This window comes from Lipophrys pholis (assembly GCF_963383615.2).
Source record: "Lipophrys pholis genome assembly, chromosome: 19".
Lineage (NCBI taxonomy): Eukaryota > Metazoa > Chordata > Actinopteri > Blenniiformes > Blenniidae > Lipophrys > Lipophrys pholis.
This window is the reverse complement of record NC_137647.1, coordinates 18695013-18715218: the sequence shown is the minus strand read 5'-3', so window position 1 is coordinate 18715218 and position 20206 is coordinate 18695013. Positions and strand designations below refer to the sequence as shown.

At 40.3% G+C, this 20206-nt stretch overlaps 1 protein-coding gene across 1 annotated transcript; it reads left to right on the top strand.

Moving 5' to 3' along the window:
• limd2 (LIM domain containing 2) lies at positions 1 to 18595 on the top strand. The gene is made up of 4 exons (XM_080488128.1): positions 1 to 162; positions 14798 to 14842; positions 15147 to 15283; positions 15373 to 18595. The coding sequence occupies exons 1-4, from the start codon at positions 160 to 162 to the stop codon at positions 15530 to 15532; spliced, it is 345 nt and encodes a 114-aa protein (XP_080344254.1). The 5' UTR covers positions 1 to 159; the 3' UTR covers positions 15533 to 18595.
• Positions 18596 to 20206: the final 1611 nt, after the last annotated feature.

The window sequence follows — 20206 nt, the reverse complement described above, 5'->3', positions numbered from 1 at the left end:
GAGAGAGAGAGAGAAAAAAGAAGCTGTTATAAACGGAGCCGAGCGGCGAAGCGGAGCACACTAACTCACCGGCAACCAGGGCCAGCGCCGTCTGCAACAAAAGCTCACCATCCTCTGCCTCCGGCAACTGAGCGAGCGGGACACCGTGTTATCACGCAGATGGTGAGTGCTTTCTCTCCGGTTTACACCGTGTGTGTGTGTGACCGCAGCACCCCCCCCTCCCTCTCCCTCCCTCCGCCGCCGCCGCTCCTTCCACCTTCTTTTTCCCGTTAGAGGGATGAGGTGAGGTGATGGTGTCCGGCGGCTCCAGCCGTCCAGGACATGCTTTGTCAAGCTGTAACAGTGTCTCTCTATTTTTATTCATTTATCTTGTTTTTGGGGGGCTTTAGTTTTTTTTAAATGCCCGCTGTGTGACTCGCGATGCTAACAGTGCGCCGCTTCTCACAACGGGTGCTCGTTAGCTAGCTCGATTGCTAATTAATATCAACTGACAGTGCGATTTAAATCCTCCAAAAACTTATTTTTCCAATCTTCTCTGCGTATCTAACCGGCAACTTTTATCAATTAGTGTCCATTTACTTCCATCCTGTGTAAAATGATGTGTGGATGTTGAATATAAGGTGTGTATTTTGTCGTGTTTGGGCAGCTGTGTGAGTAAATAATGTGTAATAGCTGCTCATTGTTGAGGCGTAGTAAATGAAAGAACTGCACAAAGACACCATAAACTACAACAATGGCTATCTCATTAGTATTAGGTGCAAGGCATGTACAATATATTGTGAATTCATTACAATTGTGATGTTAACTTTTGCAATATACTTAAAATAAATCACATTTTCCATGCAATGTGCAGGTCAAGACATGCGATCAGCCTCTTGAATATTTCAACATTTATAAGAGACATGGTCAGGAGTCACTTCAGAAGTACCACAAAAAAAAAAAATCTATAAAAAAATTACTAAAAACAACAAACTGATCCGCTTTTAAGTGAGCAATGAAATGCAACATCATCTTTGCATATGTTTAAACACCAGGACGATAAAAGAGCACTTATTTGATTGTACATATCCCCAAAAATGCGTATTTATTGCAAGTCACATTGCAATCTTAACACTGCATATTCAATTCATATCATGCAGCCCTACACTGATCTGATGCTGATTTTGTCATTACATGTAATATATGTTGATTTATGACTGTTGCAGTAATAATCAGTAACTCTGCCAAGAGGTATTAATGGGAAGCTGTGAGGTTTTCATATGTGTGAATCCTCCTCAGATTTAGATATTTTCAGGTTTCTTGTTCTTCTGTGATAATAAAATATTGTTTTCAATCCATGCGAAGATCATTTGAATCCCTTTCAGTGATTAATAAGTGAATATCTTTGAGATGGAGACTCTTGATCTGGACACTTCAGTGTGATGAGTCGACATTTAAGGAAACCTTTTTCACCTTTATGGACTAATCAGACTGATTCATGTTTTCTGAGTCACCCTCTTTTCATTTAAAAGCGAAAGCCAAATCCGAGCTTCATAAATGTTTCTGTCTCTGGAGTGTTTTGTTCCTCTGTGATCACAGACTGAAGATTCTTTTTGGGAGGGGTTGCTGAGTCCTGGCCCAGACAAGTCAGGGCATCTTACGTAGCTGATCATACTTTGTTGACTTATTGTAATGTCCAAATAACTCCATAAAGTAATTTGAGATGCTCTCCTTTCATGTGGACATTCAAGTTTTCAAAATGTAGACATTATCTGGTTGTGGACTCTTGTTAGGACAAACCTCCACATTTTTTCTACCTTCTTGGTTATGAAATCTTTTTGCTATGACTAGTTGCGGGCAAGACAAGACAAGACACATACACCTGCTTAGTTAACACTTTTCACCATAATCAAATATTTATTCACTGTGCTTTGTTTTCATTTAAAGCCCAGTGTAGATATTTGGTTTCTTAACTCCCTGCTCGTGGATTGAAGACATTTCAAGCTTCTGATCATCAAACATTTTACTAAATAACTTTCACCATTATGAATCAAATCAGTGACTGTTAAGAATCACATGGTTTGATATGAAGCTAAAATGATCTAATTGCAACTTTATAGACGTGGACATTTTCAGTTTATTTTGCTCCTCCGAGATAGAAATGCTAACATTTTTACATTAAGACTACATTTGCTCAATATATCCTACAATTACAGTAAAAAAGACATATTGAAATGTGATAAATTATGTTTCCCTACTCTGGAAATTTAAAATGCAGAAATTTGAAGTATGACAGAAAAGTGTGTTCAAGTGTGATTAATTCAACAAGCGAGCCATTAGCTTGATAAAAGATTTAAATTGATTTTCAGCCACAAAGCAGAAGACTGAGGCACAGAAAATAGGATAAACAGAACAAGAAAAAAACTCAAGTTGTAAATTATGTTCAAGAGAAAGAGCACTGGTTTTTGAGAGAACAAAGGACAAAGACATTAACGCTGTCCACTTAAATGTTTGTATTTCTTGCAAATTATATTGTTTTCACAATACTCAACACACATTTACCCAATATTGTGCCACCCTGATGAAGACGTATATATTATCCAAACAACTTGTGTATTACTCAATTTGAGTCCTTTGTTTAAATTTAAACCTTGTCCACACACATGTGGATATTTTTTCTGATTTCTTTTGGTCATTGGGACAAGACAACACATTTGGCTGATCATACATTATAGGCCAGATTCTCCCTGTAACTGACCAAAGAATAATTAGTAAGCTAGTTGTTTTGTTTAAAAAGTAAAATTCTGAAAATTCAGCTTTAAAAAGTGGATATGTCCTGGTTTCTTTGCTTCTTTGTTTGCTTATGGACAAGACAAGACACAGCTTGTGGTACATTTTGCGCAACAGTTTTTTTTTTTTTTTACCAAAAACTGTCCAACCAACTAATGATGACTAGTTTTGTTCCCATTGACAGGCATTTTTATTTTTTGTGATTTCTCCCGGCTTTGCTAAATTGACATATTTTAGAAAGTAACAGCTACCTGTAGTTTTTACAAATTTTATTTTTAATCCAATGATGGTCAGGAGGAAAAAAGGAAAATCCTGGAGAGTGTGATAATCTCACCTGCCAAATAGATGAGTGGCAGCATGTACAAATGTGCTGCTTGTGTTTGTGTTGTCGAGCACTTTTCAAACCGCCATGTGGTCTGGGGAAACCACTTTTTCTCCATCCAACAAGGCGCCGCAGCTTCAGGATTCAGTAATTATAGCCCCTGGCATATGGCGACAAGGCTTAAATGGTCGTTTTCATTTCCTGCCTTCGTCAGAAGTCTGTGATTTCAGTCCGAGCTGAGGGCACAGATTGACACTTCTGCCAGCTTCACTCCTCTCTGGAGGATTTGGGAGTGGGTTGCTGTAGTTTGTCCGGCTTGTTTGTCCAGAAAGCAAATAATGCGGCTTTGCACAAAGCAACAGTGGATGGACAAAGCTTCAGCAGGGACCGCTGACATTTATTCTGTTAGACCATATGCTCTTCTGTCAAACAATTACCATTAACGACAGAGAGAACCTGATCTGATGAGCCATATGTTGGAAGGGGGTGGGCACATTCATGCTGTCACATGTGCAGAACAGTATTAAATGGGTCGCCTGCAAAATCCAAGCTGCATGCAAGACCTGTGAAAAACATTTTTGGCCGCTTTTTTTCTTGTTTACAATCATTCTTTGTCTTACGACTAATCTAGTAAGTAGTAGAAACTCAGCTGTGGTTTTCAGAATCGGAAATGTGAAGCTGTTCATTTACATGTGATTTAAGTCCTCTTCATGGTTTCATTGTGTGTCGCTGTGCACAGGCATCACATGTTTGCAAGCCAAATCACTTGTGTGAAGGAGGAGGAGGTCATTATTTTCCAGTCAGACGGACACATCCCTGGCTGCCAGTTTGGCACACATCGGTGTGCCCCCAGTTTTTAAAAGAAGCCATGATTTATTTATTTTTCTTTCTATCGCCTCCTCTTGGGAATTGCAAAGCTTACTTTAGAGTCTGTAACCGTGTATGGAAGTACTCGGGCCCTGAAGTTGCATTCAAAGACTTGGCGCATTCCTTTTCGCTTTGATTTGTTTCGTTTATCTCATTTTCCTAACAAGGTATGCTGCAGCCTCCTCTGAATCGGATGTATGGGTGGTAATAAAAGATCTGGCTGCTGTGTGAATGCAAACCAGTATGATGACAAAAGCCAGTGATTTTCAAAGTCTCGACACCCCTACCTCTCACAGTGACATTTAAAGATGGGTGAAGTGGCTCTCACAGTATTTCTGACCAAAGCAACGCGCTCTCCCTCACTTTGCTTTTGCTTTCTGGGGCTGTCAGAAGTGATTTCTAAAGACGTCAGGAAAGATTGCTTCAAACCACTTTTGACTTTCCCACAGTATCATCAGTCACCAGCAGGCGCCTAACACGTCACTTGTTGGTCCGTGGCAAACTGGTAATGTGCTTTCTTTAACTCTCGAAATGTAGCTTAGGCACTAGTGCTCCCAGAACGACCCAGTTTACTTAACTTCTTCTTTTTTTTTTTTTTTTTAATATATCTATTTCTGTAAATATCTGATATTAATCAAGAAAATAGGATCGACAGCTTTCTTTTTTTGCTAATATATAGTGAACGTCTGGAAATTGTATCCCTCCCAGAATGTAGTGATCCATGGAGCAAAAGTGTATGCAAAATAAAGATTGATGGCAATCTGCAGATTTTTGGGGGACCAAATTGGATTAGATAAAATAATTTTTCAGGCAAATTCCACCAAGAATCAAGGTAGGAAGCATTCATGAGTCGGATAATTTATCTGCCAGGCATGATCAAGCACAAGTCTGAGCCAACAAGAATTAAGAAAGTTATCAGCTAATTACAGTGAAGCCCAAGCACATCGGACAAGAGTCAAGAAAACGTATCCACCACTGCCAATCAGGCACAGGTAAATGCCAACAAGAGTCAAGAAAATTTATTTACCTGTTACAATCACGCACAGGTAAATGCTAACGAGTCAAGAAAGTTATCTGCCAAGCAAAGTGTCAGTTCCCATTAGGCTCATGCAATGTCCAACATCAGACACAGGCAAAGGTAAAGATAATATCTGACAAAGGCAAAATCCAGAAAGAATGGAGTAAGTTGTCTTTTTAATCAGACACAAGTTTAGGCTATCAAAAGCCCAGATAGTTAACTGAGTGTTTCAATCAAGCCCAGGTAAGTCCAACAAGAGTCAAGAAAGTTATCTGTCGGTTTCAATTAAACACAGTTACAGTCCAAAATGTTTCACAACTGTCATCTGTCAGTTTAATGAGGCAAAGGCTAAGAAATTACAAGTTCTTCCAGTCTTTTAAAAGAAAATCATTATTATTTTATGTCTCATCTCGATTACAGAGCTACTTCTTGACTACAAGTAACCTTACTTCAAAGACTACAAATGTGTGGCGAGATCACGCAAACTCAAATATTTTATGTTTATTTGCATGTTGTTTCCAGGATTGCAGAGATGTTTTTTACATGATTTTTGCTTGAAAGTGTCGGTTAATACATACGCAGACCATGTTGACAACTAACAGGTACTTTGTGGGTTGTTGCTACATTTGCCATGGAAATGTTTCTGGAATTGTTGAGCACACATTTGCATGTAGGCCTGCAAGCTTTAATTTTTGAAATGGGATGATGCATGTAGTTCAAAATTCCAGTCCTGGAGGTGAAATTTGATTGGGAAAATGTTTCCTCCTCTCGAGCCCGAGATAACATCTGATCGGTCGCAGCGCTCACAGCTATTGCTTCAGCGCGCTCCCACAAGGCAGCGGCCCCTCGCCACGTCAAGCCATCACAGGCTCCACAACTTCAATGCATTCTTCAACAGGCTGTCACTGGTTTTGTTCCTGTCAGTTTTGAGAGGAAAACATAAACAAACCAGCTGCTGCAGCATACCAGCTTCAAACGCATGTTTTTATGAGCGTTGCAGAGTTGAAAACAGTATTACTGGATGGAAAACGGACATTTCACACATTTTTTTACTCAAACAACAGGCTTTGAACTTGACCTTTTGACTTAATTGCTCCTGATTACATGCATCTACAGGCAGGATCATGTGCTTGTTTAAAATCTGATGGGCATGTGGTACATTGATCAGTACATCTCAATGCTTTTTATTGTGCCTGGAGGCAACCTCATCAAGAGGAACTGTAGAAGAAACCACAAATGTTTGTTTTTTTCCAATTTTTTTTTTTTTTGCAAAGTTGCACCAATAGTATTGATTTCAACGTGAGTGCTAATAATTAGCACCTTACCTTACCGTTCCTCAGGTTATGAAAATAAGATTTGCAATTGTTGGAAGAAAACACGTTAAAGAATCTGGAACCGACTTGGGAATCTTCCTTTTTTTTTCTTTGTTGGGTAGCCTGTGTTCATCCACCAGTGTTTGGCTTCACTGTAATGTTTTATAAAATCTGAGGTCTGTTGCCTGTCCTAGAGGAAATATGTGGTGGCTCCAAGTAAAAAGAGTTGGTAACCTCTGTGCTGAATTACCAAAGCTGCAAACAATATTGGAACTTTTCGGATTAATTGTTTCATTAATAGCCAAATAGTTAATCTAAACTAATCAAATTTAATCAGTTTTAAGGCAAATGTGCCAAATGGTCTCTGATTGCAGCTTTCAATTGGGATTATTTGTTGATTCGTTCGGTTTCATATCTGTAAAAAGTGACTAACTTCAGGTTTTTAACTCTCGGAGCAGGTGAAACCTTCTGGCATCTCATGAAAAATGCATTTGTCCCCTAATTGCTAGAATAACTCACAAAATCATTGATAACAGTGACTGCTTCAGTATTTGTTGCAGCCCCTATTTTACAGTGGTGAAGTGCTCGGCCTTCCACATGAACTCAAACATACCTGGAGGAATATTTGGATGCTTTTCCTTTTCAAGCTTGATGCAAAATGAGAGCTTGTTTAAAAATGATGCCATCATTCTCAAAACTTGTGACTCAGAATACATCCTGATTAACATAATTAGGTCTAAAGAAAATGTGTAATCATGTTGCCGCCAGTTTGAAAGGTTGAAGCATTAGATGGCTTTTCAACTGGATCCTGAAAAATCTTCCTCAAGTCTTAACATGTTATTGTACACCCTCAAGTCAATACATTAGCTATGCCTTGCTCGCAGCAGATTTGGTCCTCTTTGGCCATCAGGTCTGTGTTTGTTCTTGATCTCATCGATCCAAAGGAAACTTTCCTCTGGGATTTTGTTCGGTGTTGACAAGGCATCATCAAACAGTAGACTAGAGGTGCTCCTGATTCTCCTGTTGGCTAAATTAAGATTAGGATTTAGACAAATCGTCTCGTCTTAAAGCAGGCAATGCCCAGGAAACATTAAAACATTTAGCAGTGTGTGTTCAATTTATTGCATTGACTTTCTGAAACTTTTACCTTCAGCAAAATTGAAGTTGTAGCATATTTCACAAGATCATTGTCATGTCTTTTATTGGACTCGGCTGGTGTCACATAGTCTCTGTGTAAATGATGTCAAATTACGTTGACGGTGGCTAGTACCACTAGCAGCAGCAGCCGTTGTGTCATCATTGACTGATAGGCTGCGTTCTACATGAATGAAACTTTAATTGGTATAGCTGTCTAATACTTTTAATACTGACTGGCAAGGGGATGCACATGGAAATATTTAGCCGGCTAATCATGTTGACTCTGCCCCCACGACCTCCCGCGGATGCTCTATTGGACTGAAATCTGGTGACTGGAGACTGTTTGAGTCCTGGGAGCTCAAAGCCAAGAAATTTAAAAATGTTTGGAGCTTTGTGACTTTGTGCTTTATCCAGCTGGAAGTAGCTAGAAGAAGAAGGTGCACTGTGGTCATAAAGGGATGGAAATAATCAACAGCAATACTCAAGTCGGCTGTGGAAGTTAAACCACAATCAGGTTGTACTAAGAGGCCCAAGGTGTATCAGGAAGATGTCTCTCATACCATCACATTGGCAGCAACAGCAGTCGTTCATACAAGATAGGATGGATTAACGCTTTCATGTTGTTCCCACCAAATTCCTACCCCACAATTTGAAGGTGTTTTTCTGCTACAGTTGTTTTTACAGATGGAGAGGTTACCTGGTTCATCCCGTCAGTCACATATGCTCGTTTTAAAGACTAGGTCATGCAAATCTTTTGCATACCTTTCCTGTAGCCCATGGTTGTTTGCTGCTTTTGGTTTTTCTCAAACCAGTTTAACAATTGTCCCCTGATCTTAAAAATCCAGTCAGTTCACCTTTCCTCCTCATTTTGAAGCGGACTTTGAACTTCAGGTCACCTTGACTATATCCACATGCCTCACTAGACTCGGTTGTTGCCATATCATCTGCTCTTTACACACGTTTGTATGAATGTTGAACTGGTGTACCTAAAGTTCTGTCTGGAGGGCAGACAGGAACTGAAACAACACAGAAGTGCAGACATGAGATGGACGTCTCACAAACTACCAGTAGAAAGAAAATTGCCTCGTCACTTGAAGGCTACACACAGGAAGTTGAAAAGAGGAAGAGAAGTCGCAGCTGACCCAACACCCTCATCGCCCTGCCAGATGTGATTACTCTGCAGACTGATGTACTGAATCTCCAGCTGTGCTCTGGCCAATGAGCCGTCAAAACCTCACATCGAGCGATTTTTCCACCACAGAAAACTTTTTCCTGCCTCTCTTAAGCTTGTTTTTCCCTTCAGAGGCGTCTCCACTGCCTAACTTGTCTTTGCATGTTCAGAGTTGTTGATGGATGATTACTGTCAAGATGAGGCTGTTTGTCCTCCCTGCAACAGCCATTTTATTGGTTGGATCTCTGCCATGGCTTGCAGGTCCAAAAACCACTGTATACAGTCCGATGTTATCTACCCAAAAGAACGAGAGCGAGATTGGAATTTATTTTTTCATGAGGGAAACCTGCTGCTGAGAAATGGGCTTCATCATACCAATGTGTTTGGAGAATAACCTTCATCTGAGTCAGTTGTCCGAAACCATTAAAAAGCGTTTCTAAAAATAAGGAAGGAGACGTAGAGTGGGAAGGCTTTATTTTGTATAAATGACATAAGACATTTGCTAACATAAAGCCAGTCTGCCCTTGTAGGGGCCTGTTTTACAGACTCGTGCAACACAGTGGGCAATGGCGATGAAGCGTGAAGCGGCAGGGTCTGTCTTCATCAGCAGTACAAGAAGAACGACTCTTGTTCTCATTCGAACTATATTTACATGCTGACCTCCAACCCCTGTAGTGTCTGTGAAGTTGTTGTAGGGGGTTGAATGGATGTGATTTAGATGAGTAGACAGCTCCTCTAAACACTGAGGTTTAGACAATCAGGGCCTGGTTTGTAGTCCAGGCGTCTGTTTAACTTCTACAAGAGAGGAATTTATGCTCTTTATTTTTATACAAACTCAACTGTTTATCATTACATGTTCTCCCGATTTTAAGGGAATATGAATGGACTGAGAGCAAGTTTGAACTTAAGACTAAACTCCACAAAGAAAAGCCCCAAAAATATTAACTTCCACCTTTCAAACAGAAGTCTGCTGTTCTTCTGAAAATTTTGAAGACTGGTTTGGAATGGAAAACCAGAAACTTCCGTTCAGAGGATTTTGCTTCAGAAACTCATTCTGTCTTTCTGAACCTCTGTTCAACAACCCCTCTGTGGTTGACTCATCTCGTCGTCTGCTGAATATTTTTTTATATATCATGAGGGGGATCAAATCTGTCTTCCTCTCACCGTGATTAAAGTCTCTTTACGAGCATTCTGGACAAACCACATTAAATAGATGTAGATAAAAATCCAAGTGAAGCAGGTCTGCCAGCTCAAAAGTGTCGAGAGTGAAAGTCATGCTCTAAACTTTTGAAATCACAGGCAGCATGTATAATCTCACGAAAGTACAAAACGCTTTTTTTTTTTTGGACATTTTTGATTCTTTCTAATGCATTTTACAGGGGATGTATGTTTGTTCCATAGACAGTTGGAATTATTGAAGACTGTGTACTCGCTATATTTAATGTTTACAGCATATTCTTCTCTGCACGTGTGTGTGTGGTTTTATTACAAAAACAAACGGCACCGACTCGTGGAACAACATCAAAACTACATCATTTTCAGCTTTTCAGCTGTTTCCATGTATTTTCAAAACATAGTGTAAACATTAAAAGTTTCTGAATGAAAAATGCATTTTCACTTAAAAACATTGTGTAATCTGGGCCCTAAACTGAACTGCAAGTTACGTATACCATTACAACCCTAATGCATCTGTTTCTCTCAATTTACAAAAGAAACTGTGACAGCATTGCTTCATTAGTGTGCTCCATGTGTGGAAGTGTAAATATTGCAAACCGAGATCTCGGCCCCCTTTCAAACATCTCTGGTTAGGTGCAGTCTGATGAAGTTCAGCAGGAACGTTTGATTGCTTTCTAAAACTGTGCTAAAGAACTGATGCTGTGAGCTCAGAGTGGAAACTGTGTTGCAAGAAGATTTGGACACTTGAGTGAAAGTGGTCTTTGTTTGTCGAGAAGACCAAACTCCAGCTGGCTCAAGTTTCTCACACACGGCTATGTCTAATCGCTTAAAACAGTTAAAACAGTGTTGGGCAGGCACAGCTCTGTTTAGAAACTCTCCTAATGTGCTACGTCCTACGTTCAGTTAGTCATCTTCTCTTCAGACATCATACTTTTAGCAGTCAACTGCTGTGTTGAAAAGCTGCTCAGGATTTGACTCGGCATCGTCCTCATTGCTGCTCTACTCGACAGAGGAAGCCAGATGTGTCACAACAACTTCCTGCCACATTCAGACTGTCTTGTGGCAGCTGAGACTCATGTACATATAAGGCAAACAGACACAAGATGGTACAAGCTAATCTGAAGTCTTCCTGCATATCAGTGTGTGTAGTTTTTGAACGCATGCCCACACCAACATGATATGGTATCTTACGGCTTTGTTTTATTCTGCCTCTGCTTTTTTGGCCGTGTTAATTGTATGATTTCATATGCAGAGCTGAAACCTTTGCCAACCCACTTTGACCACTTTTACAGCCTTCGTTTCATGTAAAGATTCTCCATAAATGCATTTGGATTTTCAGTGATGTGAAAGTGTAAGAGGCCTCAGGCTTGTTGGCTCAGCAGTTGGCTGTGTCAACAGGAAGTGGTCCAACATGCAGCCTTCTAGATAAACAGAAAAGTGTGAGCTGCAGCTAAGCTAGCAGCAACATTTCTGCTGAGCCCGAGAGAGATGAAGAGGAGAGGGCCTACTCTCTGGACGTGATTGCATCTCCAGGAAGCTGTGTGGCCTCACTGTTAATGAAGCAATTATTTCAAGAGTATGTCATCCGGCTGCTTTAAGTGCCGGCAACACCCTTGTTGTTCCTCCTGCTCAGTGGTGCATTACGGCTGCCGGTTCAGAAAGTGTATGCAAATTACTGGAAGCATCTTTTCTATTTGATTAGTCAAAGAGGACTTCACTGAGCATCCCAGGCGAACTCATAACTAATGTATAGATCAGAAGAGGTGGCCTTAAAGCATACACACTGTGGAGCCGCATATACTTGACCACTGTCAGAGATATTGCTGTTCTGATCGAGCTCTTGTTCCCATGACTTTTGTAACTCAGGGGTCGTGAGGTTCAAACACAACGCAATGAGTTTGAGTTGAGTTCATCAAAATATGAGGCTGTTCTTCACAGTGTCACTCAGTCTTTGCCTCACATACTTTAATATAAAAAGATAACTTCCCATCATACATTTTTAAGAGAACTTTAATATGCCATATCACTTCCACTGATTTGCCAAAACATTATGACCATCTAATATTGTATTGCTCCCCATCTTTGCCGCCAAATCAGCCCTGCTGAATCGAAACATGAACTCCACTAAACCTCTGGTGTCTGGGACCAAGACATTAGCAGCAGATCCTCAAGTGATTGAAATCGCAAGCTGATGCTTCCCCAGAAACATGAATGAACTTTGGCTTTTTGTAACCCTGTAGCTGAGTCACTGCTTTTCCTTCCTTGAACGACTGCTCAGAAGAAATAACCAGTGGTTATAATGTTATGGCCAATTGGTAGATACAGCATGCATTTAGCTCTTCGGGAGTCTTATATTGCTTTACAGAATGTGTCACAATCACGTTTCGAGTCACATTATACAAGGAGCATGCCAACCTGTGGCCTGAAAGACTGTTAGAGGTCCTTCCAGTTGAGCTGAAAAGGACATGAATACTTGAAAATGTTGCCATTGGTCTAATTCAATGAAAATATGCAGAAGGGCAGATGGGACAAGAACATACCCCAGAGCATCCAGCTATAAAGGGGAAGCATACGATAATTGTGACTTGTTAGGAAGTGTTTTCCTTTGTTCGTAGGGGTTAAACATGTTCCGTTGTTTGGCCTTAAGTCAGTTCTTCAAAAAAAGGCCGGCCTTGTGATTACAGTAATCGATGGAAATTCAACATCAAGGTTTTCATCACTGCAATATACCCAAATAAGGCTGCAATATTCTGGAGGGACGGTTTAATCATTGCTCCTTCACCATGAAGAAGAATGCAGAGTCTCTGTTAATTTTACCATCATTCAATGTTGATTAAGAGTTAATCAGTACACTTCAAGAATGAGAGATCAGTAGATGCCGAAGTCTGTATGTCAGTCTTTCTTTGCTCCGTTAGCAGCCCCTCACCCCCACCTCTACCCCCTCCTCGTCCTCCTCTTCTAACCACAGTGCATTATGTAACAGGGTATTAGTGAAGCCAGCAGTGGACTTTCCCCTACCTCAACAGAGACGGCCCTTCTTCCCCACACTAAGGTCCTTCCATGGGAGTTTACTGTGATCGTGTCCTGAATGTTTCCCTGTCTGTTCATTATCCGCTTGAGCTGCACATTAGTCCTGCTTTAAGATGCGATCATGCCTGCTGGTGCTGGAAACCTGCAGCAGCAGGCATGCTGCTGCCTCCATTCGCAAGGTTTTCTCTTTTTTAGTAACCTTCTGAACTGAGCTGCAACTATATATGAAAAAAAACGATTGTCAGGCTGAGTAAAAATAAGAATGCATAGATGACAAGTTACAAGAACTTATGCCCTATTTATATGACAAGTTTCCAGTGAAAACTCATAGTTTTTGAGTTTTTGTTTCAGCAATGATAACAGCAACATTTTGAATATGGTTACAGAAATCGCAGAAATACTGAAAACAATGAAGTTTTAATGCCAGGCCAAGGGTTGGCGCGGTTGGTGCTTTTGGTAATGAAACCGCACATGCACACAAAGAACAATACAATATAAACATTGACAACAGCGAGTACACAAGACATTCGCGTGGACAGACTACCAAGTTAGAGAATGTGAACTTAGAGTCGTGCCACTCTGTAGGCAAACCATCCTTGTTATTGTCCATCGTCTCGCACATGTGCTGAAGAACTCTTTACTACAGCCGTGGTGTTCAGGAGCTGCGTTTTCAAAAAGTTGCATTTTCAGTGACTTGGAGCATCTCTGTCGTGTAGACGGACGCCCAAAACACAACCAAAGTTTTCAGTGCCCAAAAACCTTTGCTTCAAAGGACTAACAAGATATTTGTAGTTAATATTTTTCGATTCTGTAAACCAAGCCATGACATTGCATTCTCAACCAATTGCCCATTACTTAATAACTCAATTCAGAGTGAAAATATTGGTTGTTTTACTAACGACTTACCATAGAGAAAATGAGTTGAAGTACAATTATTGTCACTTGATTTTACATTTATCTATTTTACCACCCCAGCCGCTTGCTCGTGCTCTCTCATAGCCTTTGTTGATCAAATAGCCAAGTCTCTCTCGTAGCACACACTTTCGTCTCCAGATAGCTGCGGATCAGCTTTGAACACCTAAATCTTTAAGCTAATTGCCTTCTGACTGTACATCAGATCTAAAAGTAGCCTGTTGGTGTAACATGGTGGAGTGTGGCTTGTAAAGTACTAGTTTTATACTGTACATGAATAATTAGCTAAACTTCTATTTGTAACGACAATGTATGTTCATGTTGGAGAACAATTGTAGGATAATAGCCTTGTTGTGAGAAGAATGTCTGGATTTATTTTGGATATAATAAGGGTAAAATAGTCCGAAGTTGTACATTGTGAAAGTAATTCTACCTCTTTAGCTTGAAGGTTCATTTTCAATTTTGACCTGACTGTGATGCGACTGAGAAACTCATGTTAAAAATGTATGACAGTGGTGAATCTTGTCAGTGATTGCTTCTGTAATGTTGAGTGGTTCAAGTGCAATGCTCCTTTTCTCTGCTTTCTGAATATATCAGATGTCATAAAGAGTGTAGGAGTTCTGGTTACGAAATGTCTAAAGAAGATGGGACAGGAATAAATTGATCTAACTAGTTGAAACGAGGCTCCAGGTGGAATCCTTGTGTGGAATGTGTTCAACGGACAGTTGGTTGCGAGTTGTTCTGCTTTGCTGAGGGCCGCTCCATGCAGACCGACCCACGGCTCGGCTCACATGAGCAGACAGAAGGCACCTGATCCTCTCCCAGGGGTGCAGAGAGACAGATGGAGCCAATAGACAGAGGGGGGAGAAAGAGCTCACACTGACAATCCTCAACACTCCACTAAAAAGGTAATGAGAGGACAGGGCTGAATATCCAATCACGGATGAGTTCCTCTCCTGCTTGTAATCTGATAGGACTGAGGTCTGAAGGCTAATATTTGATATTAAAGGGATGCAAGCAAACAACAACACATATTTTGATGGCTCTTTAATCGTTTTTTTGTTTTTTCTTTGACTCTCCAGGACGCCAGAAACGCCACCGAAGAAAAGCCTGTCCAGCGATCTAAGGTAAAAATATATATTTTGTAAGGATGCTACATACTGTCCTATTTATACTGTAGACTGAATGCTGTGCAGATGTGGTTCACAGCAACGCATAGCCTTTGCGTTTGGAGTATGAATTAGGCCTAATAGCATTTAATAAGTACATGTATCAGTACTGGGTATCAGCAAGTAGCTAAAGGTTAGTACTCATGCGCGACCTTTAAAAAAAAGTGGTATCGGTACACCCCTGACTCCATTCAGGTTAGTAAGTCAGGTTTGATCTCAGAAAAATGTAGAGGAGGCTCATCCTGCATCTTTATGTTTTCAGTCTTTCAGCTTTAAGACCCAGAAGGAAGTGTGCTCATCATGTGAGAAGACAGTCTACCCGATGGAGAGATTGGTCGCCAACAACCTGGTGTTTCACTCTACATGTTTCTGCTGCAAGCACTGCAACGCCAAGCTCAGGTGACTGTGTGCACCGTTTGGGCTAATTTCTTCTTCTCTTTTCCGTTTTCGATGTGTACATAACTCTGGCTTCCTCCCCTCTCAACCAGCCTGGGCACCTTTGCAGCTCTTCAAGGCGAGTTTTACTGCAAGCCGCACTTCCAACAGCTGTTCAAAAGCAAAGGCAACTACGACGAGGGCTTCGGACGCAAGCAGCACAAAGAGCTCTGGGCCTCCAAGGAGACGGAAACTATAACAAAGACGCCGTAATCATGTCTGCCGGCCGTCCGCATGGGTCATCGCAGACCTGGCACTCCTCTTCTTTTCTCGTCATCCCAACACCTCCAACACATCACGATCAGCATGTGCCTCATATGCTGCGGCACTGCTAAATCGCCTACGCACCCACTTGCTTTTCTTTCTTTTTTTTTTTTTTTTTTTGTAAATGCCATTCGAACAGACACCTGCACAAACAGCTAGGAATTCATGGCCCAGTCATGGTCCACAACTCAAAAAGTAAATTTTAGATTTTAAAAAAACTGTTACTTTCTCACTTTTATTTGCCAGTTCCATGTTTGGAATTGGCTGTTGATTGTGACCAAAAGCCTTCTCTAGTATGGAGGAGTGTAACGATAAACAACTTTTTTGTTTTCTTTTGTTTCTCCTTTAATAATTTGCAACCTTTCTGTTCTTCAATATGTAAACTGTATGCTCAGGCAAACATATCACAGAGGTCACACAGCATCAGTGTTTTGCTGTTGAGCATACACTCAGGTCAATTAGAAACAAACACATCATTTAGTTTAAGTCATGGAAACAAAACACAAGTCAAAATCGCAGTCCTCAGTATTATGACGATGCTCGAGGAAAAACAGGGTACAGAGTACTGTAAAATAACCGTGCACATCAGCAACAGCTCACCTCTTCTGTTTCTGCTTTTTTACTGCTCACTGGATCCCGTCGTTTTTTGTTTTTTTTTCCTTTTCAAGCAAGTCTTATCCTCGCATGTTGGTACGACTGGGTCTTCACGGCCTTATCTACGGTGGCCCAGAATGCAAAGCCCCAACAGTAATGCAAAAGCTGCAACACGAGTACAAAGGAAGTTGCAACGCATACGAAAGCAGAAAGACAAATACTTAAACTGTGACATAAATACAGAAGCTGTAAGACAAATACAAAAGCTGCAGCACAAATACAAAAGCTGTAAGACAAATACATAAAATGCAACACAAATACAGTACTAGATCAAACATTAATACAATATCAGGAAGACAAATATACTACCTGCAACATAGATACGAATTAAACATTTACAAAAGTTGTAACTCAAATACCAAAACAGACTAAAGTAATTGCAATACAAATACTAGATTTCTGACTCTAACACAAAACAAGAACAAAATGTTTTTAGACTATTAATAAAAACGATCCCTCGACAAGCCGGGCCAATGTCTGTTGTAGCTTTTGTCTTGTGCAGACCTTTCTTGGCCACCGTACTTTTCTCCCATCTCTCTGCTGTGAGCAGTTTGTTTCACTGACACGTCACTTATGTGTCGTTTTTTTCCAAGTTTATTTTTTCGAGCCACTTGAGTTGTAATTGGGTCGATGTCATGACACGTGGAGCTTTTACAGCTGTAATGTTGTTAAGTTTCTTTGATTGTGTTTTGTACGCGAACTGTACATAGAGCTGTAGTTTTTGTGATTAGTGAACATTCCCCAACGCACAGTACTCACATCTGGCTGACACCACATCAGATGTTGGTAACACTGGGCAACAAGATTGTTGTTGTTTTTTTTCAACCATTCTTTTTCTTGCACAAACTAAAACAGGAAAACCTCATTGTGCTTTTTTTTTGGTTAAAAACTGTATTATCAAGCTTTGCTTTTGTGTGGCAGAATATGCCATTTCTTCCACAAATAAGGCTGTTAGTACACTTAAAAAGTGTATAAATCACTGAAATCATCACTTTATTTTTTGCTTGAATTCACCAACTTTACACTGTCCTAGATATTTGGATATATACTGCAACACAAATCGAAGTGCTGGATAAATTACAGTTTTTTTTTGCGTCAGACAAAAATATTTGTTAGCCAGTGTCATCACGGAGAAACCAAGGCCCCGACAACTGATCAACGTGCCTGAAAGAAAGATTCCTCCAGTCATGGTTCACTGTCTTAGCTGAGACCATGTTTAAAGTCTGTGCGAAGCAGTAACCCGTTGATAGTTATCATCTCAGGCCAAATTACAACAATAATTAAGTAAGCAAGTATATGAAATTAGAACCCAAACAGCTCAGATCGCTTGTTGGTTCTGTGCTTTCAGGTGATTTGATCAAGATTGATTCCCAGAAAAGAAGAGTTAGGAGCTATAATTCTAATGGATCCACATACTGAACCTCACAGTGATTGGAGGGCAGATAATCCAGAAAGCACCTGCCAGTGTAAAGTGATCACTGCTGGAGCAGGTGGAGCTCCTAATGCTCACCGGTCTTTAAAAGTGACTTTTGTCATGTTTAGAAAACATAAAGAACAATGTGCTTTTAGATCATGATCATTGGCGACTTTAATCAAATACTTTCAAGCATGTAATTAGCATTCCACATATTTTAAAGGTGTAAACTGTCAGTAATGCCACTTTAGTAAATTGTGTGGCAAAAGTGAATCATTGCTGTTTGTCCTCAGTCCAGCTCTTTTGAGTTATGCCAGTTGATTTTTTTTTTTCCAAGTCATTTTTCTTACTGGACTGAGGACAAACTCCATGCTGGATTTACAAGACAGGACAGGCTGGGGCTTCATTACCTTTAACAGCACAACACATAGACATCCATGTAAGTACGTATTGACTGTTTTTCTCCTTTTTTAACGGTTATAAATCGAATATAAGATATGCTGTACCTTTAAGGCCTCACAGGAAATCACACAACTCTGTTACCCCCCGTCGTTTTCCACTTGTTGGTCGTTGCTGTCTCGTGGTGATTCCCATGCTGTATCGGAGTGTGTTCGTGTAGTTGGATAGATTTTTTCACGGACAGAGAGCGATCCAGCCCTGTTCGTGTTTTTTTTTTTTTTGTTTGTTTGTTTGTTTTGTTCCCCTCGGTCCCCTCCAGTAAGCGTGGACAGGTTTCCTCTTTGAAACTATTGCCTTCCTGTTCTCATCTCCTGTCTTATCAGCTGAGTGCAGCTGGAAACTGGACCTATTTTCTTGGTATGAAATTCTCAGTAGGTGGACAGAGTTTGTCACTGTATTGATCCCTGTGTTGTGTGCCTGCATGTTGCATGCAAAAACCCAGTGCACAGCACCCCCTGCTGGAGAAAGTGACCAGTAATGTTTAGAAGAAAAAAAAGAAAAAAGAAAAGATTTTGCCCATGAAGTCAACATAGCCTTTTTTTCCCCTAAGTTTTCGTTGCCTCGGCCTGCAGTACAGCTGCAGCCACTCTTGAGCTCATTCAGCCACTCAAGACAAAGTCAGACAAGATTAGATCAGCTCTCCATGCTTGTTTTTCATTCTTTACCAAGAAAGACTCGATAGCCATTTCAATATCTCATTTTAGAAGGCGTCTGGATACCTATGACACTTGAATGACACAAAGTACTTTTGTGGCTGGTGGTTTACTGTGAATTAGAGCATGTTATGCTAATAGAAAGCGAAACAGATGGATATTTCCTACTTTTTTAAACAAAAAGAAAAGAGAAGCCTTAGATATAAAGAGCAGACCTTATTGCTTTTTTTTTCATTGAGTGCACAGATCTTTACAAAGAATTCTCCTGATCTGCCTTCTCAAAAACAGACCTGTTTCTTGTAGATTCCCCCTCTCTAACGTAGGACCACTCCACTCAACCAGCAGATATGTTTCCCTCATTTCTCCATGTTTAACCACGTGTACGATACTTCTACCTGTGTTTAACCGTGTCCGTTTTTCTTTGTGTCATTTCAATCTGTTCCTCTGGATCCTGGAGAACGCTTTAAAATCGAAGAGAATTGTATCTACAAACGCCGTCTTTGTCATTCTCTGTTAGCAGTTCGCCAAGGTACAAGTGCAAAATCTGTGAATTGCGACCACTAAGTGTAATCGAGCAGACAAGGTACACTTTACACTGGTGCCACGAGGCTCAGGTGAATGATTGCAGTGTAACGTTTCAATGTGAAATCTGTGCGTCATTTCAACTTTTAATGTGGACTTCCTTTTAAAAAAAAAAAAAAAAACGGCTGTCATCATGAAGACATTTTAAATGTATGCATCTTTGAAAGTGTATTGTCTATATTGCAGACTTGACCTGTGGATTGAGGTGGCCTTACAGCAAAAGGACGCTGGGACTGTGCTTGCAGTCTCTCTCCTCTGTTCTCCCTCCCTTCTCTCTATCGCTTAGTGGTGGTATGGAACATTCTCAGATGTGAGCGCCCCCTTTCTACGCCTACGATATACACAATCATTTTGTGCATATTCTTTCTTGTTTTTAAATTTTGTTTTTTTACATGCTTTTGGAGATAAAAAAAAATTAAATAAAATGCTGGTGTTGATTTAATGTCTTACGTTTCGGTGTGTTTATTATATGATGTGAAGTATTGGTGTGGCTGGATTTATCAACATTTTGATTCCTGGTTAATGCACTGAAGAAGCCTTAAGACTGATTCTCACAAGCAGTTCAGATTAGGAGTCTCGCAAAAGCAGTAGAAGTAATCAGATTCCTCAAGTAAAAGTACCACGTTATGTAACTGCCCGATGGGGGCGATGCATTGAGTTACATTCATTCCCTGCAGACCAACTCTAAACATAACTGATTTTAGCCCAGTTCTTCAACGTGGGTTCATGTTTAAGAACCAGTTTCATCATTAAATTTGAACAAAAACATAATTAACCCTGAGATGAGATAACACTGCTGATAAAGGAGTATATATGTATATATATATATATATATATATATATATATATATATATATATAT

What these genes read in the sequence shown, in the direction of transcription:
- limd2 (XM_080488128.1), top strand. An exon ending in AGCCTGTCCAGCGATCTAAG is followed by an intron (nt 14,843 to 15,146) that starts GTAAAAATATAT and finishes TTATGTTTTCAG; the next exon opens with TCTTTCAGCTTTAAGACCCA. An exon ending in CACTGCAACGCCAAGCTCAG is followed by an intron (nt 15,284 to 15,372) that starts GTGACTGTGTGC and finishes CCTCTCAACCAG; the next exon opens with CCTGGGCACCTTTGCAGCTC.